The sequence below is a fragment of the Hyaena hyaena genome, unplaced genomic scaffold (assembly GCF_003009895.1).
Source record: "Hyaena hyaena isolate Hyena2069 unplaced genomic scaffold, ASM300989v1 scaffold_224, whole genome shotgun sequence".
Lineage (NCBI taxonomy): Eukaryota > Metazoa > Chordata > Mammalia > Carnivora > Hyaenidae > Hyaena > Hyaena hyaena.
This window is the reverse complement of record NW_024080854.1, coordinates 533,451-561,329: the sequence shown is the minus strand read 5'-3', so window position 1 is coordinate 561,329 and position 27,879 is coordinate 533,451. Positions and strand designations below refer to the sequence as shown.

Here is a 27,879-nt window from a genome sequence, read left to right as displayed (position 1 = left end):
GCCTTGGTTGAGCTACCCCAGCCAGCTCCAGTCATTAAGCATCCCAGCCAGAGAACTAGTCTGAATTTCTGGCCTACAAAGTCATGAGCATAAAAAAATGGTTGTAATTTTATGCCACTATGTTTTGGAGTGGCTTGTTATATAAAGATAGATAACTGGAACAGATGTGGAAGAGAGGATTTATATTATTCAACTACTGCCACAATGATATAGCATAACACGTGACTCCAAGACTCAGTAGGTTTTAACAGCAGCATTTATTTTTCTCACTTATAGGTCCGTGGGTGGCCTGGGATGTCTTCTTTAGGCAGCAAGGCAGATGGGTTTGCAGTTGCAGGCTGGCTTCAGACACATTTCTCATCTTTGTTCTGATACCAGGCTAACGGGGCAACATCTACCTGGGCTGAGTCACACGGAAGCCGGAGTCCAAGGGCAACTCCGTAAAACATGTTGATGCCTCGCTTGATTCACATCCACTTGTTTCACTGGCCAAGTAGGTCACATGGTCAAGCTCAAAATCTAAAAGGTGAGTAAATATACTCCCATCCAAGTGGGAGGAAGAAGGGAGGAAATTCTTGCTGAACAATACTCCAACCTATTTGAGAGTTTCAAGCATCAGATGACGGTGGTGCTGGTGCTGGTGAATGGTATCAGAGTGGACCACTTTTAAGGTATTTTGTAATTTGGTACTTACATATCTAGAATCCAGAGAAAACACATTAAGTGTTGTAGGGGAAGGTATCTAAATACAAGAATCAATAATTTTTGTACTACATACTGCCAAGGAAGAGGCGTGTAAAATTATGAAAAGAGCAAAGAAATGTAATGGTAGAGCAGAAGGAGAGGAATTAAGGGGAAAAAAGGAGAGAAAAAGAAAGCAGAAAGTTAAGCACTTTACCAACTGTTGGGGAGGCTGGGAGCAGATAACCTATTGTTTGGTTTGCTTCACATGTGGGCAGAGCAGCTAGGGAGCAGCCAGTCCCTGGAAGAAGCCCCAAAGCACCAGCTCCTACTTAGAGGTTTTGCTAGTTCAAACACTAGGCATGGCATAAGGCACCCCCAACACCACACCACACTTATGTCCAATGAAAGTGCCAGCAGGGCAGGGAGTTCCTCACTCCCAACTGAGGGTTAACTATTAACACACCTCTGGGGTACACAGAGCAAGCACAGCTGGAGGGAGGGGGATTAAGAAAGACTTTTCGAGAGAGGTTAACTGGGACTGCAGGGAGAGGCAAGAAAATGTGGAAGAAGCACACAGCCCTGTTTTTGTAGTATGCATAGACAGTGAGTAAGCTGAGGCCACATCGTGCTAGGTCTTGAATGCCAGGATGAGGAGCATATTCTTAATTCAGTGGGTGGCCCTGCAAGCTTTTGAACAAGAAGTGGTATGAAGGAGAGGCCCTAGAACACCATTCTTTCCTGCTTCTTTCGTAACAGAAGCACTAAGTCCTAAAAGAAATGTATTTATGGAAGTATATATACTTGATGCACAATGTTACATTAGCTTCAAGTGTACGACACAAGGATTTGACAAGGCAGTACCTTGTGCTGTGCGCCCCACACATGTAGCTACCATCTGTCACTGTACCACCTATTATCAAACCGTTCTATATTTCCTATGCCATACCTTTCACCCTCATGATTTATTCATCAGGAGCACTGGCTCTTAACTGGGGATATGCCTGTGCAAAACAAAGATTACACTTCTTAACTTCTCTTGCAGCTAGGCAAGGTCATGTACTAAATTCTGGTCAAGGAAATATAAAGCACATCATGTGAACAACTTTTAGGAGATGTTCTTAAAGGGAGAGAACATTTCTTTTTTTCCTGCTGGATAGAAGCTGAACCTAATCCTAACCTGTATATTATTCATTAGGAAGATTGGTCTGGGGGAAGGCAAAATATAGGATGGGTGGAACAAGAAGAGCATTGGAGGTGGAAAGACTAATTAGGAGAACATTTTGATAGTCAAAATAAGAAGTGAGGAAATAAGAACAGAGCCAGAATGGTAGCAGTGGGAATGGATATGCTGGGTACGGGGGTGGATGTGATAAACATTGTGAAAAGAGTGTCCGTGGGAGTTGGCAATTGATCAGATGAGAGGAGACCCTAGAGAAGGAAAAACCAAAGGTTATTCTGAGGCTTCAGACAGAGGTGACTGGGCAGGCAGTAGTGTGGGTAACAGAAGTAGGGGGTTCAGAAGGATGAGTAGCCTTGAGAAATGCAGACATGGGTTGATTTTGGACATATTGTGTCGGTATGCCTGCACGATATTCAAGTGGAGATATAAAGCAGGTTAACTGAAAATTCATTTCTGGGGCACCTGAGTGGCTCAGTGGGTTAAGGGTCTGACTTTTGATTTCGGCTCAGGTCATGATCTTATGGTTCATGCACTCAGGGTTCTCTTTCTTTCTGCCTCCTCCTGTGCACGTGCTGTCTCTCAAAATAAACATTTAAGAAAAGACAGAAAAAGTCATTTCTGGAGCATGATTTGAGAGTCCTTTGCATAAACGTGGTAGTCAAAACAAAGGGAAGGGCTGGGTGGCAAAACAGTGTGTCTGGGGAAAGTCCTTCCTTCAGGGCACACAGAAATAGACTGTTCTGAAAACAGAAAAACATGTTCAGCTGGTCACCTGACACACACCTCCCTCCTTGCAGCAAGAAACCCTACAAAGTCCAGCCAATGGTTTGGCTGGCTGGCTTCAGGCGAGGGAATCCTCAATGTCTCAAATTTTGGACAGCTCCTTAAAGTTCCTCCCGGAGGCGTTTTGATTTGCACAAATGTCCGTGTGGACATGTTTTAAGATAACTCCTTTTCAGCACGAGATTATAGGAAACTGCTTTCCTCCTTAACTCAGGTTAGCCACATGCAAGACGACTTCCTTTCTACTGATCTTAAAAGAACAATTCCTTTCAAAAGCAGAATGAGAAAATATTTAAAAAGTAACCAATGTGACACAGTAAAACGACTCTGCAGAGGTCTGATATTTGCCATGACTAGAGCAGCTATTAAATAAAAGTTAAAATAAAAAGGAAATGAATCGAATGTTAACATTAAGAAGCCATCTGAGCAGGCAGGCTAAACCACTATACGTACTGTTTTCCTGCGACTGCCGTGAGATGGAAGAGGTTAAAATCTAGTGGCTAGTGTACTACGTGGTAGAAATGCAGCTGGAAGCCAGGGTGAGAGAGCTGTTGATTCTAGAAGAGTTTTGCGTCTTCAGCGCATATACGGCAGACAGCTGCCGGTAACACAGGACCTATCCCGGAGGCTTTAAGCCCCATGCCTCCGAGAGCGCTAGCGCGCTCAGGGGCACACCCGGGCGCTGGGTTTGGTGCCACCCGGGACTCCGTTTCACTTACAGGTGAATCTTTGTTAGAGCCTTTAATGGACTTGGGATAAGGCTTTTCTAAATCTATCTATCCATCCATCTTCTTTCTCGGGGCCAGGCCTGCGCTGGACACCCCGGCGTGCTTTATCGTACAGGACTCCTGGAGGAGGGGGTTTTAAGCCGGAGCGCGGGAGAACGGTCAGTGGTCTCCTGACCGCGCGCAGCCCCGTTGCAAGAGAGGCTGTCAGTTTCTCCCGCAGACCGCGGGCCGCGCGGGGGCGAAAGCACCAACTGTGGAGGGAACCCCTCCCCTCTTCCCCTCCGCAGGGAATGCCTCTGCGTTCCACATTCTCCCGGGCCCTCTGACCCCAAGGGCCCAGACCTCGGTCGGCACGAGCGGCTCCGGCAGGTGCCAACGAGCTCCGGCCGTCCCTCAGGCCGCGCTCTGCCGAGGTCACCCGGAGACGGCCCCAGTTAGCGGGGCCGGGCGGCGGCAGCCGGCGCCCGGATTGGCCAGCTCCGCGGGCGCCCCAGCGGCCTCAGCAGCGCCCCCGGCCCGGCCGCCCCTCCCCCCCGCTCCGGCTTCCAGGCGAGGGGCGCGCGGGGGCGGCTCCCGGACGCTGATTGGCCGAAGCCCGGGGGGCGGGGCGGCGGGTGTGAAGCGGGCGGGCTCGGGCGGCTCCCAGCTCCCTCTGTTCTTGCCATCCCCGTCGGCTCTCGCGGCTCCCGCGTTGCATCATCTCCAGCCCGCGACCGCTGTGGGAAGGTTGGGCGCGGCGCGATCCACTCGGGCCGGTGCTCCAGCCCGCTCTTCCGCGCCTCTCCTGGCCCTCTCCACACCTGCTTCTGCACCCAGGCCGGGAGCTCCCTGCTGGCCGCCTCCGAGAGCCCGCGGGACACAGCTGGCAGACATCGCCAGCTCCGCCTGACCCGTTCATTGAGAGCCCCGTCTTATCCCAGAGCAAAGTCCCCCCCCTCCTCCCCCACAGCTCGGGGCCGCGGGCAGCGCCATGGAGAAGAGCGGCGAGACCAACGGCTACCTGGACAGCACCCAGGCGGGGCCTGCGGCTGGGCCTGGCGCGCCCGGGTCCGCGGCGGTACGCACGCGGCGCTGCGCCGGCTTCCTACGGCGGCACGCGCTGGTGCTGTTCACGGTGTCCGGAGTGGTGGCGGGCGCCGGCCTGGGCGCGGCGCTGCGCGGGCTCGGCCTCAGCCGCACGCAGGTAGCCTACCTGGCCTTCCCCGGCGAGATGCTGCTCCGCATGCTCCGCATGATCATCCTGCCGCTGGTGGTCTGCAGCCTGGTGTCGGGCGCCGCCTCCCTCGACGCCAGCTCTCTTGGGCGCCTGGGCGGCATCGCCATCGCTTACTTCGGCCTCACCACCCTTGGCGCCTCGGCGCTCGCTGTCGCTTTGGCGTTCATCATCAAGCCTGGGTCTGGCGCGCAGACACTTCAGTCCAGCGACCTGGGGCTGGAAGACTCGGGGTCCCCTCCGGTCCCCAAAGAGACAGTGGACTCTTTCCTCGATCTGGCCAGGTAACGCTCCCCCCATCTCGCCAAGTGCACAGTGAGAGATGCCAGCTCTCAAATACATTCCAGTGTGTGTGTGTGTGTCTGTGCGCGCGCGTACACACACACACACACACACACTCGTCACCCCCATCACCCTCATATACTGCTAAGAGTTCATTCTTAATTGGCTGCAGGTGGACTTTAACATATTTTTAGATATCAAAATACCTTCTGCATCTTAGAGCCAAGAATCAGCCCTACCCGTTAAGTGGGAGTGTGTGTTAGGGCAGAGGCAGCTGTCTCACCAGTACTGTAATCCTTAAACTCTCTGGCCGTCCTCACCAGTAAAAACGTTCCAGTAAGACTGGATACCTTCACCCTATTTTATCTACACAGTGCCTGAAAACATCTGGGCGCATTGGTTAAATTGTGCTTGTAGGGTCATCCTCACTTGTAATCTCTGGCGATCCCTGTTTCAGCCCTTTGACTGAGAGTAAGGTGACAATTTTTGAAGAGTTGTCAGTGGACCCAAGGATAGCAAGGCTGGGGTTAGTTGCATGAGGCCCATTGCCCCGAAACCTGACTCTCCTGGGAGCTTCGGACAGTCTGCTGTCCACCTCGTGGCCAGGACCCCTGTATTTATTTCTGGAGGGGTGAGTTCTAGAGGGAAGGGAGTTTTGCCTGCTTTTTGTGACCCTTAGAGGTTGCATTTTATCCCTTGAGATGCAGTGTTCCTGTGGATTATCCAAAGCCTCAGCCTCTCTTGGTTTCTCTGTTAGCCTGGCGCTCACAGATGGGAAAACTGCAGCCTGGAGATGTTTACTGTCCTGGCCAGGTTCACCTGAGTAAGTGGCTCAGCTGGCTCGTTCTCCAGGTTTCCGATAATTCTAGATTCAGAGCCTTGGAGGTGTGTTTTGTCTTGAGTCACTGAGGCAAAGCTCCTCGGTGCCGAGGCTGTGAAAAACAGCAAACCCCAGGCAAAGTGACTTGACTTCCTGCTATTTCCTTTTCTCCCTCTGGAAAATGTGATGACTGTCTGCCACTTAATAGAGTGTGTTCATTTGAAACTATAACAACAGAAAGTCAAGGACTTGTATTGGGGGAAAAAATCCTCTGAGAGGGACCGTAAAATTCTTACCAAAAGGGCAGGAGGAGGTGGCCCGTTGGGACTTTGATGTGATCGCAGTCTATGGTATCTGGCAGCTTGATATTTAGAGTCTTTAAAGAGTCTTAAAGTTTGGGACTTTTAAATGGGCACTGAAAACAAAGTCTGCTGAGGTTGAGAGTGCCTTTGGCTCTTAACATTCGGTATTCTATCAGTCCGCTTTCCCCCGGAGGGAAGGTGGTTAGGGGGGTGAAGGATTTTTTTTTTTCGTAGGGATCCATAGACCAGGGAAGGGAGTGTGAATGCCTAGCCCTTACCTGCCGGCAGTGCCCCATAGGGAGACTCAGTAGCACTCTTTTCTCTCCAAAAGAGGGAGAGTGGCCCCAAAATGGAGCAAGTTAAGGTGAGCGGTTACTTTATTACCACCCATCCCAGAAGGAACATCTTATTTCCTGATCGTGGTTTTGTAGTTTTAGATCCAAGCCCCTACAGCAGCTGCTTCTGAAGTGAATGGTGTGACCCAGCATCATGGCTTCTTGACCAGTCTTGGTGCAGACTTTTCAGTGACTTGTGTTGCAGATGCAGGAAAAGACTAAGAGAATGTTTGTTGTGGCTTGTTGGGAGTAGGTTGCATTTCATAATGCTTCCAACAGCCAACCTCATTTAATCTAGCAGCTCTCCAAGAAAGGTAGGGCAGGTGGTATGATCCTATTTTACAAGAAATCCTGTGAGAAAGCTTGAGACTAGAGAGATTAAGTGATTTGCTCAAGGTCACAGGGTGGTTTATCAAAAGAGGGATTAGAAAAACTCTGGGTTGGGACACCAGGCTGGATCACTCAGTAGAGCATGTGACTCTTGATCTCAGGGTTGGGAGTTCGAGCCCCATGTTGGGTATGGATATTACTTTTAAAAAACTATTACCAAAAAAAGGAATGAAAGAAAAAGAAAAACTCTGGGTCTTGTATACCACAGTACCCCAGTTCAGGGCTCTCTTTCTCCCACCTTCCCCTCCCCCAAGTCTGTATGCCGTAGAAATGATGTCATGCTGCTGGTCTAGTCTGATCATCTCAGAAATGTTTGCTCTGGGCCAAATGGGAATCAGGTAAGAATATGATTTGGGTCAGGGCAGATGCCAACTTCCTCTAAACAGAGGATCCGAGCCTCTTCAGCAAAGAAAAGCCTGTTTACTGCTGCTCAGATTTAGCTTTGACATTGAGCAGCTTGTGAGAGGAAACTGAGTTCTGAGCCATGTCTAAATGCTTCCTGGGTCTCTGGGTAAAAGTTTTAAATTTGCTTCCTTCAAAGAAACCCCGAAGATGCTGATCTAATGGGACTCTGGGCATGTTCCTTGGCAAAGGCAGGGCGTGGTCCTGTCCGCCTGTGGGCAGTGAATGAAACGAGACTGCCAGCAGACACACCTCAGTTATCCAGCAGGCCCTTGCGGGTTGAGTGCCCAGAACTTAAATACCAGACGCAAGTGAGAGAAGCCCCGGATGACTTCGTGCAGCTGCTGCTGAGGCTGATCTTTCCTGGTGGCGAGTGCCTCACACCTCCCCCAGGGTCTCTCTCCAATGATTTCGAATTTTTCTCAAGATGGAACTGCAAGTCCGAAAGAAATGAAGCTAATAGACATTCATTATAACTTTTAGAATATTTTCAGAATGCCATTACGGAGTGGTTTGATTTTCCAACGCACAGTGGATTAGAAATAACCATCTGGGGGGGCACCTGGGTGGCTTAGTTGGCTAAGCGTCCGACTTTCGCTTAGGTCATGATCTCACGGTTCGTGGGTTCGAGCCCTGCGTCGGGCTCTGTGCTGACTGCCAGCTCAGAGCCTGGAGCCTGTTTCAGAGTCTGTGACTCCCTCTCTCTCTGACCCTCCCCTGCTCACGCTGTCTCTCTCTCTCTCTCTCCTAGAAATAAATAAAACATTAAAAAATTAAAAAAAAAAAAAGAAAGAAAGAACCATCTGGGGAGTGGGCGTGAGGCACTGGTGCTAGAAGCAGGCCCTTTGATAGCTGAGAAGGGATAGAGTTGGTGGATGGCACCTGGCAGGTGGGTAAGTCCCAGTCTCCTCCTGAGCGGCCCAGAGCCCTGTGCCCAGGGCCCCAGAGCTGTACCGGACTCTCAGAACTGGGTGTGACCCAGGTGATTGAGCTGTGACTTTTCATCCCCAATGAAATGGTGTTGGCACCAAAAAGACAGAAACAGGTTATCAGGAACTCAGTCATTATGGAACTTCTTGGTCCCTGGCAAGGACCACTTACTGATTGTGAATGCTAGAGCATGTCCCTAACCTCTGTGTCTTAGCTCCCTCATCTTCATAACGGCCATCATGAAAGTACCTCCCTCAAAAGATTGTTCTGAGGGTTAAATGAGTTATGTCTGTAAAGCTCTTCGAACAGGGCTCTCCCAGTATATGCTTGCTCTTGTTACAAACAGAGCAGTATTACAGAGCGATCGGGATTTTTGTTTGTTCTTTTCGCGTGAACGTATGAGGATTTTTCATAGTCTGAAAGAAACGAGAGTAAAAGGAAGGGGGCAGTTGAGGATGAATTGAAGCTAATGTAGTCTAAGTGTATTGGGAACCACAGGAGCTTGGAGAAAAAGAGGTGAACGTTTACTGTGTTTTGGAATAATAGAATCCACACTATGGGAAATTTGGAGAACGTGGACAAGTCAAAACTAAACACAGAAGAGCCTTCCATTCTAAAGAGGAGCAGAAATCTTCACATATCCTCCCTGACATTCCAGTGTCGTTCCTGCCTGCATTATAGGTTTGTGATCTCCAAAGCTGACCTCAATTTTCTTCAGCTATAAGTGGAAAGGATTGAGACAACTGGCTTCTAACATTCCTTTGGGTGCTAAAATTTGTAGATTTCAAATGGAAAGCCAGAGGCTTACCCGCAAAGGTGGCAGGTAGGAACAGCTCCTGGGCACAGGGCTCTGTCTACACTGGCAGCCAGAAAAATGGCCCTGGGCCACTGTCGTTTGCAGAAGCGTAAAAGGGTGCAGCCATGTGCTTGGTAAACACAAGTGAGATTTTGCCTGTTGCTCACTTTTCTAGGCTTTTTTTTCTTCCTCGTGCTCATTTTCTCAACAGTGCACAGTGCTACGAGCCTTTCCCTTCACAGAGGGAGGCGTAAGGGACTTACTTTCCTTCTCAAGGACTGGTGTGAATACGATGCCTCTCAACCTGCAAAGAACACGTTTCTTTAATAGCTGCAAAGAAACCTATCAGAGACTGAGCTCTATTGTTAGCCCTGAGATTGCAGTCAAGGGAATGAGTAGTGAATAATTTTTTTTAACTGTTGGCCATGGCAGGTCATTTGACCTGTGTGCTATGTCTCTCTTCCATAGGCAAGATGGAGACTCTTAGCAAATCTAAAAAGGATCCAAATTAATGGAGGGCTCTCAGCCTAATGAGTCACTAAAGGGAAAAGGCAGCAGCTTGTTATTTAAAAAAAAAAACAAAACAAAACAATAAAAGGTTTTGACCCGACATCTTTCCTTCTGCCACCCAGGAGGCTACCTGGATAGTTGAGAGACTGAAAAGAGCACCCGGAGGGGCCACATGGGTGGTGATTAAAAGCAGACACTGAAGGAGCGCCTGGATGGCTCAGTTGGTTGAGTGTCCGACTTTGGCTCAGGTCATGATCTTGTGATTTGTGAGTTCAAGCACTGTGTCTGGCTCTGTGCTGACAGCTCGGAGCCTGGAGTCTCCTTCAGATTCTGTGCCTCCCTCTCTCTCTGTCCCTCCCAGGCTCATGCTCAGTCTTTCGCTCTCTCAAGAATAAACATTAAAAAAGTTTTCTTTTTTTTTTTTTTTTTTTTTTAAAGCAGACACTGAAGTCAACTACCTGGGTTTGAATCTAGTTCTACCATTTACTAGCTGAAGGGACAAGTCAGTTAGCCTCTCTGTGCCTCAGTTTACTTATCTATAAAGTGACGCTAATAATAGTATCTACTGCTTACACTTGTTATGAGTATTAATGAGTGAATATTGGAGGGCCTTGCTAATATTCTCCAGTGTCCCAGCCCCTCAGGGACAGCTCTCAGGTTACTTGCTACAGAGAATTAGTGCTGTTCTTAGCCTCCTTTCCCCAAAAGTCCCCCACCCCAGGGGCCCAGCAGTATCTTTCTAGCTGAAATCTAAAACTGGATATGGCCCTTGAGAAGAAGATAGATTACTCCCCCACCCCCCACTGTCACCATAGTGTGAGCCCACGACCCCCATCCCTTCCTCTGCTCCCAGCCTTGTAGGGGGTACCAAGATCTGAAAGGGCATGTCTCTGTTAACGGACTCTGTAACAATAAACACTGAGGATAATAAATATTTAGCAGGCGCACATACCATGCCATATCCTGTTCTGAAGAGTCTTTGAAATTTTCATAAATTCGGTAAAGAATTTTTGAACTTAAATAAAAGGAAATATTTCTGGAACAAAAAATATGCGAAAGTACATTGTTTTCCATTCTCATATAGCATAGGGAAATGCAGACCACCCTTGACGAATAGGATCAGAAGAGCGAACGGTACCCGATGTATAAAGAAGAAACTGTTTTGAAGTTTTTCACTGTATGAGCTGCGGGAGCGTCCGCTACCATGGACGGAAGCTCTCCTTCTGGCAGTTCAGCCTCAGCCCACACTGGTTTCTCTGTTTAAGTAGCATATCCAGAGATCCTATAGCACTGGAAAGGCTTGTCCATTCACTCTGTCTGATTTGGTCTGACGTGGCTCTCTGAATTTAGTATGGACTTGACGTTTTTAAATTATGGTACCTGTACCTATATGCCTACCCCTCCCAGCACGAAACACAAGTTCCACAAAACAGCATTTTAAAGGTGCCACCTGCTGGTATCTTCTATTCTGTCTAATGTATCACATAGTTTATAAAATGCTGGTTATGTATAATAAATTGCTTTCATGGCCTACTCATGTTGGAGAAACTTTGGTCTGATGTAAATCTGGTTATTATGGAATTTAAGTGTGTTTCTAAGGATCAAATAACAGAAAAAGGAAATCTTTGAGAGTTTGAATAAAATGAAGAACTCAGTGGTTCGAAGCACTCTAGTCCCCAGTGAAATTGAGTACTGTGCAGAGGTACAGCATGAGAGGACCAATTGTTCCTCCTTATTTCCAGACTCTGGATCTCAAAACTCTACATCTGCAGCGTCCAGTATGATAGACAGTAGCCACAAGTGGCTATTTAAATTCAACTAGTTTAAATGTAAATAAATTTTTAAAAATTCAGATTCTCTATAGCACCAGCCATATTTCGAGTGTCCGGTAACCACATGGCTGCCATATTGATTAGTGTTGGTCTAGATGGAGCATGAGTGGGAGATGTACCAACTTAATATCTCTGGGTTCTTGGTGTCTCCATGTGCTAAATGAGGGGGCTGAACTTGACCACCTCTAAAATCTCTTCTAGCTTTAAGGCTTCTTATTTTGAAAGCATGTGGAGTTATCGTGTGAATGTGAGGAGTTAGGAAAAGTGCCTGAAGTCAAAGCCTTGAGGAGCAAATCTGCTTGCATGACCGGCAACTGAGCCCTGAATGCAGGAGAGCCCGGGAGTAAGGAAGCCGGAGTTCACAGCAGCATCTGTGTTTAAACGCCAAAGGGAAGAGGGGTGAGAAGGGTGCAGAGAGGACAAGATCAAAGGTGGAGGGCTGACACTACCTGACTATAAGATTTACCATAAAGCAACAGTAATCAAGACAGTGTGGTGTTGGCAAAAGAACAGTCAAATACATCAGTGGGACAGAATAGAGAATCCATGTAAATATAATCAACTGATCTTTGACAAAGAAGTGAAGGCAATACAATGGCTCAAAGGTCATCTTTTCAACAAATTGTGCTGGAACAGCTGGACATCCACACCTAGACACAGACTTTGCACTGTTTACAAAAATTGGCTCAAAATGGGTCACAGACCTAAATGAAAAACGCAAAAGTATAAAACTCCTGGAAGACGATGTAGAAAACCTAAGTGACCTTCAGTATGGCGATGACCTAGCTACAACACCAAAGGCACAATCTGTCAAGCATTTGGCTTTACTCCCACAGCCTCAGCTCCTTGCCCTTGGTGTGGGCAAGAGGGATTGTACATGTTCTGTGGCAACCAGAGGGACCGAGGGAAAGGAGGATAATTTTGTGGATGCCTGAGCTCCATCTCACTGCCCCCAGGGGGTGCCTTCCCAGTGATTTGTAACTGAGCGCTGAGCTATAGAAAGTTCAGTCATCCCATTGAAAGTATGTATTTTTATGGTTATAAAATCTTCTTTGCAGTAAGCACTGTATATTTGTTTTTAGCTTTTTAAGCAATTTTGAGATATGATTTAAGGACAATAAAATGCACCCATTTTAGGTGTACACTTCAACGAGTTTTAATAAAGAATGAGTTGCAGTAAAAGCAAGTCTAGTGAGAAGGAAACCACGATTTTATGTAACCGAATCTTGATAATGACATCCCATCACCTTTGCTGTATCCTACGGGCTAGAAGGAAGTGCTAGGCCCCGCCCACACTCAAGGGGAAGGGCATTGCACAAGATGTGACTACAAGGAACCTATCTTAGACTGCTTGCCAAGCTGGGTTGCAGTCAGACCTGCCTACCTCTGAAACCAAATGCACTGCAAATAGTTGCCTAGCGATTCTAGTGCTAGGTAAACAACCACAGAAGTCAGAATTACTGGATAAGTTGGCATACGGTGTAAAGATGATTCGGAGCCTTTTACTTTTCTATCCTTATTCTTACAGGAGGTGGGTACAACCAACGGGCAGGGAAACGTCACTGGGATTTTGTTATAGATCAAGACCAGTATCCTGCATAGAGCCTGATCCAAAGGAGGCTCTCAGTAAAACTGTTTGCATGAACAGATTTTGGTTTCAAACTCTAGCTTAACTTAATCAGTTCTTTTGTCCTCCTTTTATGACAAATATTTTATAAAACGCTTCATCCTGAAGTGAAATCCATAAATAGAATTTACCTACACACATACTTCAAAGCATCAGTATGACTCAATAGTAATACAAAAGATAAAAGGAGAGCAGTTTATAATAAAAATAATATGTTTTAATACATAAAAATCCTAGAACAAAGTGGTTAGGTGCTTGCTTCTCAGCTTACATTCGCCGCGAATGAGAGCTATAAATGCAAGCTGGTACTTGATACTGGTGTGTGTAATTGAGGACTCAGATCCTACAATTTGCCATTGATGATGTGATTTTCCAGAAAGATGAACAATTTTCAGCAACATTCTGAATAAAGCAAAGAATTATTCCACATTTTATACAGTAGTTGCATTTCTAGAAAAGTCAGTGTATGTTCAAATTGTGCAAAAAAACCCATCTTGTTTTGGAGTTGGTTTAGGCTGAGGTAATTATAAATAAGGTTTTCACCTACAGGCATGTCATATAGGACATTTGGACAGCGTGAGGGCCACACTCAGTAGAATGAATGGCTGGGACTTGGCACCTTCTACTATAAACACTCCCCCGTTTATTGCAGGAATGCCCCCCAATTATTTCGACAATGAAAACACTCCCTTGGATTTCACCGGTGGGCTGTACCACTCTTGCTAAAAACCTCTGCAATAGGGCTTAACTTCTTGGGGAGAGGAAAGTGCTATGGTTTTCCTGGAGTACCATGAGGGAGATGAGCATAAGACTCCTGCGCTCAGAGTATCAATTGTGGCCCAGCAACCAAGGCACAGTTGGGTGTGTGGGTCCAGCAGGGGCCACAGTAACCTCTGGAGGTGGAGAGAGGGGGAACGACGTGTGTTGAGCTGTCAGGAATGGGCATCTTGGAGCAGGTCCTTTGAACGCTGAATCTTAAAAACACTGACAAAGTGCTTTCTTTTCCAACAGAAACCTGTTTCCCTCAAATCTTGTGGTTGCCACTTTCCGCACGGTAAGCTTGATGCTTTGCTAAGAACGGGAAACTTTGATGGGGATGGTGTATAAATCGTGCTATAGAGTTAGGTAAGGTGGGACAGGGCAGGGTACTATTGTTAACAAAACTTGGTACGCTGGCCTACATTTTTATAAAGGGACCCTGGAATAAAAACAAACAAACCAAACCAAACCACACAAAAAACTGAAAGGCTTTCTAAAATATCCCCCTGGTTCCGTCATCTTTTTGTGTCACCTGGGAAATATCCCCAGATAACATCTTGGGGCTCTCTTAAATATTTTGCAATTTTAAAAAATATATACTTGTATTTTTTTCTGATTATAAAGGTCATATATGCTTATGCAGAAAAATAATAAATAACGTGCAAAAATAGGGAAGAAATTAAAAATCACCCATAATCACTACCTAGAGATAGCCATTAACATTTTGGTATACATCTTTCAGATACGTTTTTTTCTCTGCAGGCGCACATACACACACATTTTAAAAATAAAAAATACTTGGGGCGCCTGGGTGGCTTAGTCGGTTAAGCGTCCATGATCTCGCGGTTCGTGGGTTCGAGCCCCGCGTCGGGCTCTGTGCTGACTGCCAGCTCAGAGCCTGGAGCCTGTTTTAGAGTCTGTGACTCCCTCTCTCTCTGACCCTCCCCTGCTCACGCTGTCTCTCTCTCTGTCTCCTAGAAATAAATAAAACATTAAAAAAATTTTTTTTAAAATAAATAAAAATAAAAAATACGTATACTACATATTTTGGTAGTATGTACACATACTACACATATTGTTTTTAACCTCTGTTTTAAGGCAGCATCTGGTAAACATTTTTCATGTCAGCAGATATCCTTCCATATAATGTTAATGGTCATATTCCACTGTATGAGCATCTTAAGTTCATTCTGTCAGTCCCTTATTGATAGACATTCAGGTTGTTTCTATTTTTCTCTAATGTTTGCAAGGCTGCAAGTAACATCCCTATAGCCATGCTTTATGAGGAGAAGGAATATAAAGGTCTAGATGAGGTAGACTAATCTCATTGCCGTTTCCAAGCAAACTTTTCTATTCACAGCCCCTGCTCTGTTATTTTTATTTTATTTATTTTTAAAGTTTATTTGTTTATTTTTGAGAGAGAGAGAGAGAGCTTGCATATGATCCAGGGAGAAACAGAGAGATAGGGAGAGAATCCCAAGCAGAGTCCGTACTGTCAACGTGCAGCCCACTGCGGGGTTCAGTCTCACGGATCGTGAGATCATGACCTGAACCGAAATCAAGAGTCAGACACTGAGCCACCCAGGTGCCCCTCTCTCTCTTTAAAAAAAAAAAAAAAAAAAAAAAAAAGAACTGCATGTAAACACAGCTGTGGCTTGTATTTATAATGTGAGGTAGGAAAAAAGTAAAAGGTTTATGGAGTTTTCAGTGCTGGTCACAGAAGGCGTAGGGTGGGTTTTGTTTCCACTGTCACCCTTAATCACAGGACAGCTGAACACCTCTGCCTGTCTGAAAGCTTGATAAATCAAAGCTGAAAGAAAGCAGACCTCATCAAAGGCAGGCACAAAGCAGTATATTCTAATGGGCTCCTCATGACAGTTCAGAGCCAGGTGTCCTTAGAAGAGCTCAGGAAAGGCATTTTATAACAGATCCCATTCAGTAGTGCATACTGCCACAGGGAGACAGCCGTGTGCATTGGGCAGAAGTTCATGAAGCCAACTCTAGGACCAGGGTTTGGAGAGTCATTGCACTTATGATAAGTGAGACTCCCAGATGACTTAGCCAGAAAATGCCACCTTGCCTCACATCCTTTGCTTTGGAGAGTAGAGGCCAAGGCAAATTAGAAGTAGATGTTGAAAAGCAGTCAAGCTCAAGTAAATCCTGGAACAAAGTGGAGCATAAATATCTGAATGAAAATAGGGGCACCTGAGTGGCTCAGTCAGTTGAGCTTCCGACTTTGGCTCAGGTCATGATCTTGCGGTTTGTGAGTTAGAGCCCTGTGTCAGGTTCACTGTTGTCAGCGCAGAGCCTGCTTCGGATCCTCTGCCTCCCTCTCTCTCTGCCTCTCCCCTCATTCATGACACATTGAAAAGTGAACTTCAACATTATGGAATTAATACCAAAGTTCTCCAAGTAATACAAAGTGTCAGCTGTTGGAAATAGCAAACTATCAGTCTGAAATTGTGCAGACCTTCTCCTCCAAACCATTGTCCCTAATGCTGTGGGTCCTAAGTAATACAGTGGCCTCGTGGGGTGTATGCTGCCATGGTCTTAAGTAACTTTTGTACAGTACTCACAGGCGCTTGTCAGGCCAACCGAGTGAGGAATTCTGAGAGCACTCAGAGTGAATAATGAGGAAGAGGCCCCCCAGTCTTCTCCCTTCCTCTGGTCGGTCTTCACCTGTGAACTAACAGTGGATTTTTCTTTCTCTTGTTCCTAGTATGCAACTGATTATAGAGAGGTGACCCACAACACGAGCTCTGGAAATGTAACCTATGAAAAGGTAAAGCTTTTTATAAGATCACTGTGGCAAATGACTTACAAAGCAAATAGTGCTGTTAATTGCAGGAGGTTATGTGATGCATTTTTTTCTCAGCGGGGTTCAAAACTCTGGGTGTTGAAAGAACTATCCGAAGAACAGATCAGCTTTGCTCCTTAGGTTATTTACCAACATGGTCAAAGCCCAGCATCTGTAGGATTAGAATATTTAGCAGATCCATTTCATCGAATTGGAACAAATATCCCCTTTCTTCAAAACATATTTTATAACACCCCTTCTGCTATCCTGAAATATAACTAATAGGTGATTTAACCTACCTCTACACATAGAACTTGTCTTAGGGGCTTAACTCACTATTGCCATCATTCATTCACACATGTTTTTGGAGTGGCTATTATTGGCCAGACACTAGGTAAGGTTCCAGTCTTCATGATAGAGCTGGATGGGACAGGGGACCTTGAAGATTATTCAGTGCTTCTACAGAGCTGTCATGGGAAGAAGGAGGTACTTTGCCCTTTCCTTACCCTACACATACAGCTTCTGAGGGCTCAGGGGCTCTGAGTTGTCCTAGTCTTTCTTTGATTGAGGAAAAGTTCTACGTTTAAAAAAAAAAAAAAAAAAAGGTTGAAAGCTACAAGTAGTCCCATTTACTTCATCTTGCAGATGAAGAATTTGAAAGTCTGAGAAGTTATTTATTATCAGACCTGGGACTAGAACTCAGATCTATGGTAAAAATACTCTTTTTATTTTTATCATTCTGACATGCTGTTCAGAATTTTATGATGCATTTTGATGGAATAAACATAACTCCAGCATATGCTTGTAGTAGTGAGATTGAGCATTATGGTAAAAAATAAGGAACACAGTATATGTATATATTTTAAGTCACTGACTTAGGAAAGAATATCCTGAAAATATCCATGTTGACCCTGAAAATCTTTTGTGAGATTTGTCAGCTAGGAGGGCCACTGCAACAGTCTAGCCACAAAGAATTTGTGGACATTTGGGAGACACAGTTACAATCATTGACTCTCGATCTGAAGAAACTTTTCACCAACCAGCTCTTCTTTTAATTTAAAAAAAATTTTTTTTTGTATTTATCACCAAAGCACAGTTAACATACAATGTTATATTAACCGGATCTCCTTCTAAAAGTAACCCTTTGAAGTGATGGTCTAACTCATCAGGTGTAAACTTAGGTCCTCCATCCCCTCTCATCCCACAGATCCCCATCGGCACCGAGATCGAAGGGATGAACATTTTAGGGCTGGTCCTCTTTGCCCTGGTATTAGGAGTGGCCCTAAAGAAACTCGGCTCTGAAGGAGAAGAGCTCATCCGTTTCTTCAATGCCTTCAATGAAGCGACGATGGTGCTGGTGTCATGGATTATGTGGTGAGTTTGGCCCGCCCATTAGTCTCCCTCTCATTCCTCCTGCTGTCCAGAAAAGAATCCCGTCTCCTGTCCGAGGTCAGCCCTGCAAGGCCAGCCTGGCTCAGTGCTCCATCTGTGGTTGGTGTACCATAGGCCCGGCTTGGTAGAGGGGGTGGTGGAGATGGAGCGGCTTCTCCTTTTGCCCAGCATCTCAGAGAATCAGGCCTGCGCCACAGCTCCCTGTGCCTTCTGTAGCACCCACAGTGACCCCTTATGGTTCCACTACTGGTGATTTATTTCTGGGTTTCTGCCATTATCCATATCATATAGGATGCCAGTATCATCTTGTGGGGCAACCAACTCCATACATTTGCTATCTGCTGTGTAAGGCTTATTTATCTTAAAACCATACGCTTGAGGCTTCAAAGGGGCCCCTTAGTATAATATTGCACAGCATGGAGGACAAATTCATTTGCACCCCATGCATATATAAACTTGCACCCCATGCATATATAAACTTGGAATGGTCTCTTTCTACGTAAATGTTTCTTTAGGTGACATCATTAAAAGGACAATTGTTTAATAAAAAACCATTTGATTGATTTCTGGCTAACAAGGAAAATTTGGACCAGATCTCTCCAAGTGACTTCCCAGAAACCCTGCCACTTCTAGCACCTATCGACAAGCTTTATCTTGCTGTTTTGCTCAAGTCAGACTTCCGTGGGTTTTAACTGCTACTCATATATTGTTGAGAAGCTTAGTTTATCCCTTCAGACACAAAGCATCTTCCTTATTGTCAACCCTTAAATCGCCCAAAACTTCTCTCAGATGGCATCGGGGTGGCACATTTTAGGACAGAAGCCTGGAATTGGGTAGCGAAGTTTATCGTTGAATGGGAGGCCGAGTCCAGAGCCCCCACTGGTAGTGTTTATGTTCGCCAACCAAAAATTCCAGAGTCTGACTCTACCCCTGCAAACATGACCCTTCACATGACTGTTGTTGTTCTGGAGAGAAAAATGTTTTCAGAAAGGAAAAAGTGTTTTCATCACACGTCAGGTTCTTTTCCTGGCTTATTTTTTCAGTCTAAAATCTTCTCAAAGTTTAGATTCCAGGAAATTATGCAAGAAAGTGATGTTCTTAGATTAAGACCTTTTCAATCTGGAAAGCAATATACAGTCATTCCTGCAGTTCAATATACTAGTTACACAAGCAGGTGTTCCATAAGGCAGAGCCTGCTGTGTGTCGCCACCAGTGGCGATCTGTTGCCCAGTAAGTGCATCTCACCAGAATTAGGGTTTAAAACGCCTTACCTGGGGGCACCCGGGTGGCTCAGTCGGTTAAGTGTCCAACTCTTGATTTTGGCTGAGGTCATAATCTCATGGTTTGTGAGTTCAAGCCCCACGTCAGGCTCTGTGCTGACAGTGTAGAGCCTTCTTGGGAATCTCTGCCTCTATCTACCCCTCCCCCCTCCTCTCCCTCTCTCTCTCTCTCTCTCTCTCTCTCTCAAAATAAATAAAAAATACTTTTAAAAGTCTTAAGTGCATACCTATGTATCTAAATGTATAACAAGCAAAGTAGTTCTCTGAGGAGGGGTCTGGTGTGACTATGGTGCCTAAAGAGGATTTTGGCCTAATCTGTGTTTTAATTCTTTGAAAGGACAGTGCATTCATGAGTTGCTATGGAGTTTAAAATTAATAATACTGCTTAGATTATCTCTGTAAAGAAAATTCAAGAAACCAATGACATTGGCTATCTCCAGGGAAGGAAACTGAGTACTTGGGGGACAGAGGTGAGAGGGAGACTTTGTTCATCCTTTTGAACTCTTTTACATTTGAACTATGTGGCATTATATCTATGTAATTGAAATTCACAAAGCCAGTGGTTATACAATTCTTCCAAAATGTATATTAACTTCAAAACAGCTGACTTCTGTTTTCTGTTGCTCCCATAGTTCATTTCTTCCCTTTTTCTTCCCATCTTGCCATTAAAAAAATCTTCACGTTCGAGGAATGTTCCCTGAGGGTCATTGTTAATGACTTTTTCCCACGGAATCATGTTTCCCAAACCACAAGGAATTTGAAACTTAACAAAAGTCCCAGCTTTGGCTCACTTTCTGTATCACAGTAATTCTGCAAAATAGGTGTTAGTCTTTTGTGTTTCTAAGTTCTCAGAACAAGCCTGACCAAGGCTGAAAATCAAGTTCTCAGTCCCAGAGGCTTTGATCTTGAGGAGTTCCTTGGCTTTCCACTTAGGAGCCCATGTGGTTGGTAGCATCCCTCCGTTAAGAACATAACATACCCAAGGAGAAGGAAGCCTGGGTTCTGGTCCTGACTCTATTATCCGTGGTGATTTATCATGTTAATTTTACTTAGTTTCACAGCCTATGAAATGGGCCCATCCTTTTCTATTCCTCAGAATCATACTAGGGAGAGCTTCCCTTATTTATTTATTTGTTTATTTATTTATTTTTAAGCAGGTGCCACACTCAATGTGGGGCTTGAACTCACAACCCTGAGATCAAGAGTTGCATGCTCTATCGACTGAGCCAGTCAGGAGCCCCTAGGATTATCCTAAGGAGCAACGACGAGCACTTAGTTGAGAGCCTCTGTGTTGTATATCAGGAGGAAGGGTCTGCATCTCCCAGCGCCGTCATTACGTCACTCTTACTGACAAGTGCCCTATGCTCATGCCCTAGGTATGTGCCTGTGGGCATCATGTTCCTGGTTGGAAGCAAGATTTTGGAGATGAAAGACATCATCGTGCTGGTGACTAGCCTTGGAAAATATATCTTCACATCTATATTGGGCCATTTTATTCATGGAGGAATTGTTCTGCCCCTTATTTATTTTGTTTTCACACGAAAAAACCCGTTCAGGTTCCTCCTGGGCCTCCTCACACCGTTTGCCACAGCATTTGCCACGTGCTCCAGGTGAGTCCGTTTCCAGCGGCCTTGGCTGCCCGCAGCCATATTACTGTGCCATCAGTGAGCCCGGTCGTGGATACACAGCCGATTTCTTGACATTTCTTGACAGTTCTTGAAAACTCAAAGTTGGTCTTCTCTGCTTTTTTTAAATTACCAGTCCCACACTTTTATGGAAGTGAGTTTCTGGGATTGCCTCATTCCCTCCTCCTTCTTGTTCCCTAGAGGTCGGATCATTGTTTAACCTCATAGTGGGTCTTCACCCTAATTAGTGAGACCTTTGCCTGAGTAAAAGAAGGGAACCACTTAGAACGCACTGCAGGGACGTTTCCAGAATGACAGCTGCCCAATTCTACCTCTGGATACGTGAATTAGAAAGTAAGACCAAGGCATCATGGTGAGGGATGGGTCGTCCACAGTATTGTGGGATTATCTAATTTAGTACAAAAGATGCACCTTGTCATGATTGGAAATCCTTCAGAAACAATTGGGCTTTCCAAATGTGTTAAAGAAGACGTTCAAAGGCTGGCAGCACATTGCACTTATACATTTGGTTTTTGCCTCCCTGCTGCATGTTTCCTCCCATCCTGACTGGCTATTTATATGACACGGTAATAGAGGTAAAAAGAATTAGGACGGTAAATTCTCTGGCTTAGACAAAAACAAGTCTGCCTCTCAGCTGTGCCAGCCGCCCTCCGTGGAGCCTGGGAGCAGGCTGGAGAGAGCAGGGCTTGACCTTCAAGTTTTCTAGGAACACAGTCATTCTCTAGACTCATAGCCACTGCTACTTCCTGGCCTAAAAGGAAAAAAAAAATCATAGCTTGCCTTTTACTTTTTGGGGGGAAAAATTCAAGGGAGGAGATTTGCATATAGAATAAATGGTTCCTTGTTCTCTTGAGAACATTTTGCACCATGAGGTAACGTATGGTTTCTTGAAATATTCGGAGCAGGTGTATCCAGGGAAATAACGTAACAGGTAAATCTAGGCAGTCAGATTTGGAATACTTCGGGAACTGACAAAACCCCACATTACGACAGAAACTTTGAAACAATTCCGACTCTTCTCTGATTTCAGAGGAGAGAAACCAGAAACTAGGGTGAGGCCCACTGCTCTGTTCCCGGGTCTGAGCTGAGTGATCTATTAGCCTAGCTGGGAAGAACTGTTCTCACGATCGGCTGTTCTTCCGTTTCCAGCTCAGCAACCCTTCCCTCCATGATGAAGTGCATTGAGGAGAACAACGGTGTGGACAAGAGGATCAGCAGGTTCATCCTCCCCATTGGGGCCACCGTGAACATGGACGGAGCAGCCATCTTCCAGTGTGTGGCCACCGTGTTCATCGCCCAGCTCAACAACATTGAGCTGAGAGCAGGACAGATTTTCACGATTCTGTAAGTGCACTATTCTTTTCTTCATCTCTAGGCCTGTGTCTAAACTCGAGGGGTTTTGCGCATGTGTGATTTCCTCCAGAAAACCTCACAAATACCAGTCTCACCATGACTTGGGGATGTCTCATTAGGAAAACGACAGTGTGAATTCATTACTCGAAGAGAGCGAATCACCTCTCGAGGGCTCAGCTGGCAGAATCTAGGGTTGTAGGGTTTTTTGGTTTCTAAGCCATAGCTGCCATAGTTTGCATTTCTCTGTGCCCACACCATGGTTTGTGTTAATGACTCATCTTCTGTGCCACCCCCTAGGGTGACAGCCACAGCCTCCAGCGTTGGAGCCGCTGGCGTGCCCGCTGGGGGGGTCCTCACCATCGCCATTATCCTGGAGGCCATTGGGCTGCCCACTCATGACCTTTCTCTGATCCTGGCTGTGGACTGGATTGTGTAAGTAGCACGTCCTAAGGGCACAGAATAAAAGAAAGTCTGTGCTGACTTCCCTGGGAGCGTGGCACCCTGCAGGGCCTGGGCATGTGGAGAAACTTCTAACAGGCCCCCTGCCTTGTGAAGGAGCCGACAGTTGAGCTGGCAAGACAAAATTTAGTGCTAGGAAAAATGTAACAATATAAGAGGCAATGGCCCATGAATGACCGTGAAGTGTCCTTACTGAGAGGGTGGTCAGAGCGTCCAGGAAAGCAGGTGTCCAAGGCCCAAGCTGGACCCCCAGTGCAGGTAAAGGGGGCACAAGGGTCTAATGGAGATTGTTGGCTGCAAGGAGTCATAGCCATTGGAGCAGGGAGCCTTTGGGAATGATCACCCTTGGCCTGGAACTTCCAAGGAGTGATTTCTGAGAGGGAAGTGAAGATGAAACCAGCTGTTGTGAGTGGCTTGGGCTCAGGGGAAATGGAGTGAGGTAGAAGGTATGATTCAGACCACCATTGCCAGGGCTCCTGTAAAGGTACAGGACAGTGTGTTGATTCTGAGTGCCGATTTCTTGAGCCAAGTGATACCTTGTCTGGGTATAAACAATACTTGTTTTACAGGGAAGTTCACCTGAGGTACTAATGTTGTACAGTAGCAGCATACGGATAAGAAAATGAACTTTGGAGCCCAGGTACCTGGGTTCACATCTCAGCTTTGCCATTTATTAGTGGTGTGATTGGAACTGTTCTGTGCTTTGATGGGCTCACCTCTTAAATGGGAATAACTGTACAACGTACGTCAGAGCTGTGTTGAAGATGAAATGAGGTAGCACCTCCACAGTGCATAGAAGAGTTCCAGGACTGCAGTGAACAAGTACTTTAGTGAATGAAGACAGACCCTCCTGGCCAGGCTAGCCAGAGCCAGGCATGGCATATAACCTAAACGCCGGAGCCGGGCACTGGGCCGTGGCTCTGCCCATCATGATTGGTTAACGGTGGTCTCCAGCCTTTCGTATAAGCCCTGGAAGTTTGAAGGAGCCTCTCAGAATCCTTATGGCTCCTCACAACAGTGAGGGTGAGATGTGCAGCAGAAACCCGCATCATCCCGACAGCTCATCAGATGGAGCTTGACCCCTGAGCTGGTGAGTGGGACAGGACCAGAGCAGTGTGTCAGAGGCCCTGTCTGCTTCCTCACTCAGCTGCCTCTGCCTGGGGAAGGCACTTAGTCACAAACACGGAAATAGGTCACCAGGCGGGCCGCCCAGTAGAGCCCTAAAGTCACGTGAGCCCTCCACTACCATGTGGCCTCTGCTTCCACAGCCCTCAGCTTCTCCGGGGCCGTCAGGCAAGTTCACATCTCCCCTCCCCCCCTTCTAAGTGAGCACTGTACTTACTCTGAGCCTCAGGAGACAGGATGGTTATTGGGCTAATGTATGGGAAGCCAAGCTTCTGGAAAGTTCAGTGCTGTGAGGTGGTGTTTGCCAACTGCCAGGGAATACATCAAAGATTAACATTCAGCAGAGATGCAGTGTTGAAGTGAGAAAAAGAAGGGGCGTTCCCACAGTGTACTGTAAGTGGGAGAGAAGCTGGATACTACTCTCCATCCCAGTTATATGTGATTTTCATATGATGGTATCTATTCCCCAGAAAATACATACCCAGAAAGATGACTGGCAAGAAGCAGATCCAATGTTACTAGACTCTCTCAGAGTTGTGAAGGGTTGCTGGCTTTTGTTTTCTTCTTTATACTTCTTTCTTCCAGGTTTTCCACAATCAGGGTCTGTTACTTTCATGAAAAAAGAAATATTGAAAGAAAATCAGCCCAGGCACCTGAGTGGCTCAGTCAGTTAAGCGTCCGACTTCAGCCCAGGTCATGATCTCACGGTTCCTGGTTTCAAGCCCCGCGTTGGGCTCTGTGCTGACAGTTCAGAGCCCGGAGCCTGCTTCAGATTCTGTGTCTCCCTCTCTCTCTCTGCCCCTCCCCTGCTCACACTCTGTCTCTGTCTCTCAAAAATAAATAAACGTTAAGAAAATTTTTAAAAAGAGAAAAAAAAATCAGCTTAGAATAAAGTGAGGCCTGTGCCCTTCGTAGCCGGCTGTCCCGGAAACAGCGGGGCCTGCAGGCTGCTGTGACGGCGCCCTGCCCCGCCGCATCCGGGTAAGGTCCGCCTTGCCTTTTCCCACAGGGACCGCACCACCACCGTGGTGAACGTGGAAGGGGACGCCCTGGGTGCAGGCATCCTCCACCACCTGAATCAGAAGGCGATGAAGAAAGGGGAGCAGGAACTGAGCGAGGTGAAGGTGGAGGCCGTCCCCAACTACAAATCGGAGGAGGAGACGTCGCCCCTGGTGACACACCAGAACCCCCCCGGCCCTGCGGCCAGCGCCCCGGAACTGGAATCCAAGGAGTCGGTTCTGTGACGGGGCTCGCTTCGGGCTTGCCTGCAGCGGCGGTGCCCGGCCTGTTAGTGCGGCCGCCGGGCACCGCGCTCGCTCTCCGACTTGTAGCCTCCGAGCAATGCTTTGGCCCAGTCACCGGTTTGAGGATTACCTCTCGGCACAGGCATTGGGCTTCCCCCTGGGAACTGGTTACTGAAGACCAGAACACTCTGACATTCGGCTTGATCCGCATCCAGGTGCCACTGCGTGTGCTGTTTGGAAACACGGCCTCCAGCTGCCTGGCCGGGCGCGGGCTGGGCAGCAGGCTCACGGGTCCTGGCAGTCAAAGCGTGGAACGGTGCGCACGTACTCTGCCTTGCGTCCGGTCAGCTCTGCACAGGGCGCTTTCTGGGCTAACCCAGGGGGTTTACAGTCATCTGTTGCATTGCCTCATGAGCTGGAGTAATTGGAAAAATTCCCAAATTCTTACCCTTGGCTGGAATTCACTGAGCTGGGACTCGAGGTGTAAGATTTCGTACTGTCGCGAGGTGCAGCTGGCTTCTGAGTCACCAGGGGCTGGGGGGCTTGGAGGCGCTGCTCGTTGTCAAGTTAGAAGTACTCTAGATGGCGTTAGCACTGCGGGGGCTCTGGTCAGGGGCACTAGGTCAGAGAAAGGAGGGGGTGTGCAGCCTGCAAGGGGACACACAGACAGTCATCCTTATTCACCTCCCGGCCTGGGGGGGAAGTTTGCTGCCTCTGTGGCCTGGCCTCTGACACCTGGTAGCTTTATTCCCATCCACTCCGACGTGGCAATAGGCAGAGAGGGACCTCTTCCTCCATGGTCATCACATTCAGGACCCTTGTTGGTTTATCAGTCTATTATTATAATTGAACTAGACCCCTAAAATGCTGCACTGCAGCAAAACAAAAACAAAAAACCCACTCATTAATTGGGGTGTGGGACCCCCATTCCCAGGTCCTCAGACCCCCAGCTTTGGCTGATTTCCGTGGGCTTGGTTTCTTTTCCTGCCAGTACATCAAAGTTTCAATTATAAGTCAAATGTCTGCATTCTTCCAGATGCCTGCTGACTGGGTTTGAATGTAGGTGAGGGGGCTTCGTAAAGAACGCCAGTGTTGGCAGGGACAGGGAAGGCTGAATGGCACAAGACTGCTCTTTGGCTGTGGCTGTGGCTGTGAATCCATGGTGTGACCTGCAGCAGGTCCTGGGCCTCACTTCACCCCATTTGTAAAATGGGGCTGATGTCACCTGCCTCTTCCCTACCTCAGAGGGATTTGGTGGGGCAAACTTAGTGAATCGGTGAAAACAACCATTTCAGTTCTTGGGTATCAAGTGCTGACACCCCTATGCTCTTATTTTTTACCTAAGTGATACCTTTCTCCACGGAGGCCTTGCTCTCTGGTAAAGATAGCTTTTATGAGTGGGGCTTTGTTCTCTGTGTGCACTAGCAACTTCTGTCACGCCCCTCGTTCTCTTTGTGGTTATTTGGTAGCATCAAGTGCCACCTCCTGATGTCATTCAAGTGTTCCTGATTCAGCGACCCGCACTTTCCACCACATTTCCGCGTCCCTGACTTCCGTGTGACTCCAAGACCCAGGCAGTGGCCCTGCCACTCACAACAGGCCACTAACAGCTCCCCGACTGTCAGCCTCCTTCATTTTCTTGTTTTCCCTGTTGCCGTGGCATTGCTGTCACCCAGGCCCTGCAGAAGGGGAACACACACACCTTAGGATGTGTGTCCCGTTGTGCTGGGAGTGGGTGTGCAGAATGGAAGCAGGCAAGCTTCTGCATTGACAGCTGGGGGTGTGCACCTGAGTGGAAGGAGCGGGGAAGAGCCATGGTACACAGAGCTGGCCCGGCCAGTGGGAAGCCCAGCTCCCTCCAAATCTCTTTAAACCAGCTATGCCATTCCCATCCCCTGGGAAGCCAGGAGTGACCAGGAACGGAACTGAGCGGTGCCTGGAAACCTGTACCCTCTGGCTGGTTGCTGGTCCCCTTCTGTTTTTAAAGGGGAGACAATCACATCATTTGATCCCAAATCGCAAATGAACATTCACTATTTTTCTGCCTTTGATAGATCTTATCTTTCCTTCTCTCGCACGTATATCCATGTGTTGTGTGTGCACACGAGTGCCTCTGTGCATGTGTGTTTGACACATTGTTTTAGCTCCAATCCAAGCACGTTTGAGTTTGGATAGAGATGAACTAACCACAAGTTTTATGGCTTCTGTAAACTGATTCTCCTGTTTCTAAAAGTGAATTACTTCACAAAACATAAGCATCAAAGCTGTCCATCCAGTGACTGGCACATGCTCTGTCCTGAACCTGGCAATGCAGTAGGTAGAGTGCCGTGGCCCGGAGAAGAGTGCTTCTGTGTGAAATCCCGATGACCGCCCCACCGTCCCCTGGGAGGAAGAGGGCACCGCGTTTCTCCCCGGTTTGCAGTCCACAAGAGAAATCAGAGCAGAGTGACCTGGCTGGGGAAAATCCCTCTTTCTCATTGTCCGAAGCTGTGTCCCCTGCTGTTCTAACATGTTGTCGTAAATACTGTTCAAATACCATTAATCTTTGCCTGTTTTATATGTGTGACATTTGCCTTAAAACATAGCCGTCCTCAAAATGAATACAGTGTTTCTGCTAGGATCTGCATGTTCCTTTATTCCTTTCTTGGGTTTTGAAGTGGCATTTACTGGCTAGGGTATCGCCTGAGGGGGAGTGAATTGATTTTTGTTCTAGCAGCTTTTAGCCAGAGCCTGACCCGGTGAGGCAGGGTAGGCTGGCTCAGGGGGGCAGACGCCTGCAGGGCGGTCACCGATGTGGCTTGCAGGCGGTGAACGTGCAGCTACTTCTGACTGCCTGAAAAACTGAGTGGTTTTGCCGCAAACCTCCATAAAATGAAGGCTTGTCAGAACAGCTGGGTCAACGGGCCATAACTAAGCACCTGTGAGCCCTGAGCCATGCCGGAAGGATGCCCCAGTCCGTGGAATTACTGACAGCCCCTCCATGAGGCACTGGCCCGGGCCTCCACCATCA

The 27,879-nt window shown here is 47.1% G+C and overlaps 1 protein-coding gene and 1 long non-coding RNA gene across 3 annotated transcripts; one reads left to right on the top strand and one right to left on the bottom strand.

Annotated features, from left to right (window-relative positions):
- Nucleotides 1–254: 254 nt before the first annotated feature.
- On the bottom strand, nucleotides 255–3,828 carry LOC120239072. 2 transcript variants are annotated; one of them, XR_005530360.1, is made up of 3 exons: nucleotides 3,551–3,828; nucleotides 1,631–1,685; nucleotides 255–698 (listed from the first exon to the last, which is right to left on the bottom strand). It is a non-coding gene; the product is annotated as an uncharacterized LOC120239072 (long non-coding RNA). The 2 variants fall into 2 exon arrangements; XR_005530359.1 differs by lacking the exon at nucleotides 3,551–3,828 and adding an exon at nucleotides 3,367–3,541.
- Nucleotides 3,829–4,038: 210 nt separating this feature from the next.
- On the top strand, nucleotides 4,039–27,489 carry SLC1A4 (solute carrier family 1 member 4). The gene is made up of 8 exons (XM_039243157.1): nucleotides 4,039–4,872; nucleotides 13,826–13,868; nucleotides 16,293–16,355; nucleotides 17,578–17,744; nucleotides 20,419–20,652; nucleotides 21,838–22,032; nucleotides 22,339–22,473; nucleotides 24,635–27,489. Exons 1-8 carry the CDS (start codon nucleotides 4,346–4,348, stop codon nucleotides 24,867–24,869), a joined length of 1,599 nt encoding a protein of 532 aa, XP_039099088.1. The 5' UTR covers nucleotides 4,039–4,345; the 3' UTR covers nucleotides 24,870–27,489.
- Nucleotides 27,490–27,879: the final 390 nt, after the last annotated feature.

What these genes read in the sequence shown, in the direction of transcription:
- SLC1A4 (XM_039243157.1), top strand. Translation starts at nt 4,346, where the DNA reads ATGGAGAAGAGCGGCGAGACCAACGGCTACCTGGACAGCACCCAGGCG. An exon ending in GAAATGTAACCTATGAAAAG is followed by an intron (nt 16,356 to 17,577) that starts GTAAAGCTTTTT and finishes CTCATCCCACAG; the next exon opens with ATCCCCATCGGCACCGAGAT. An exon ending in CTGGTGTCATGGATTATGTG is followed by an intron (nt 17,745 to 20,418) that starts GTGAGTTTGGCC and finishes CTCATGCCCTAG; the next exon opens with GTATGTGCCTGTGGGCATCA.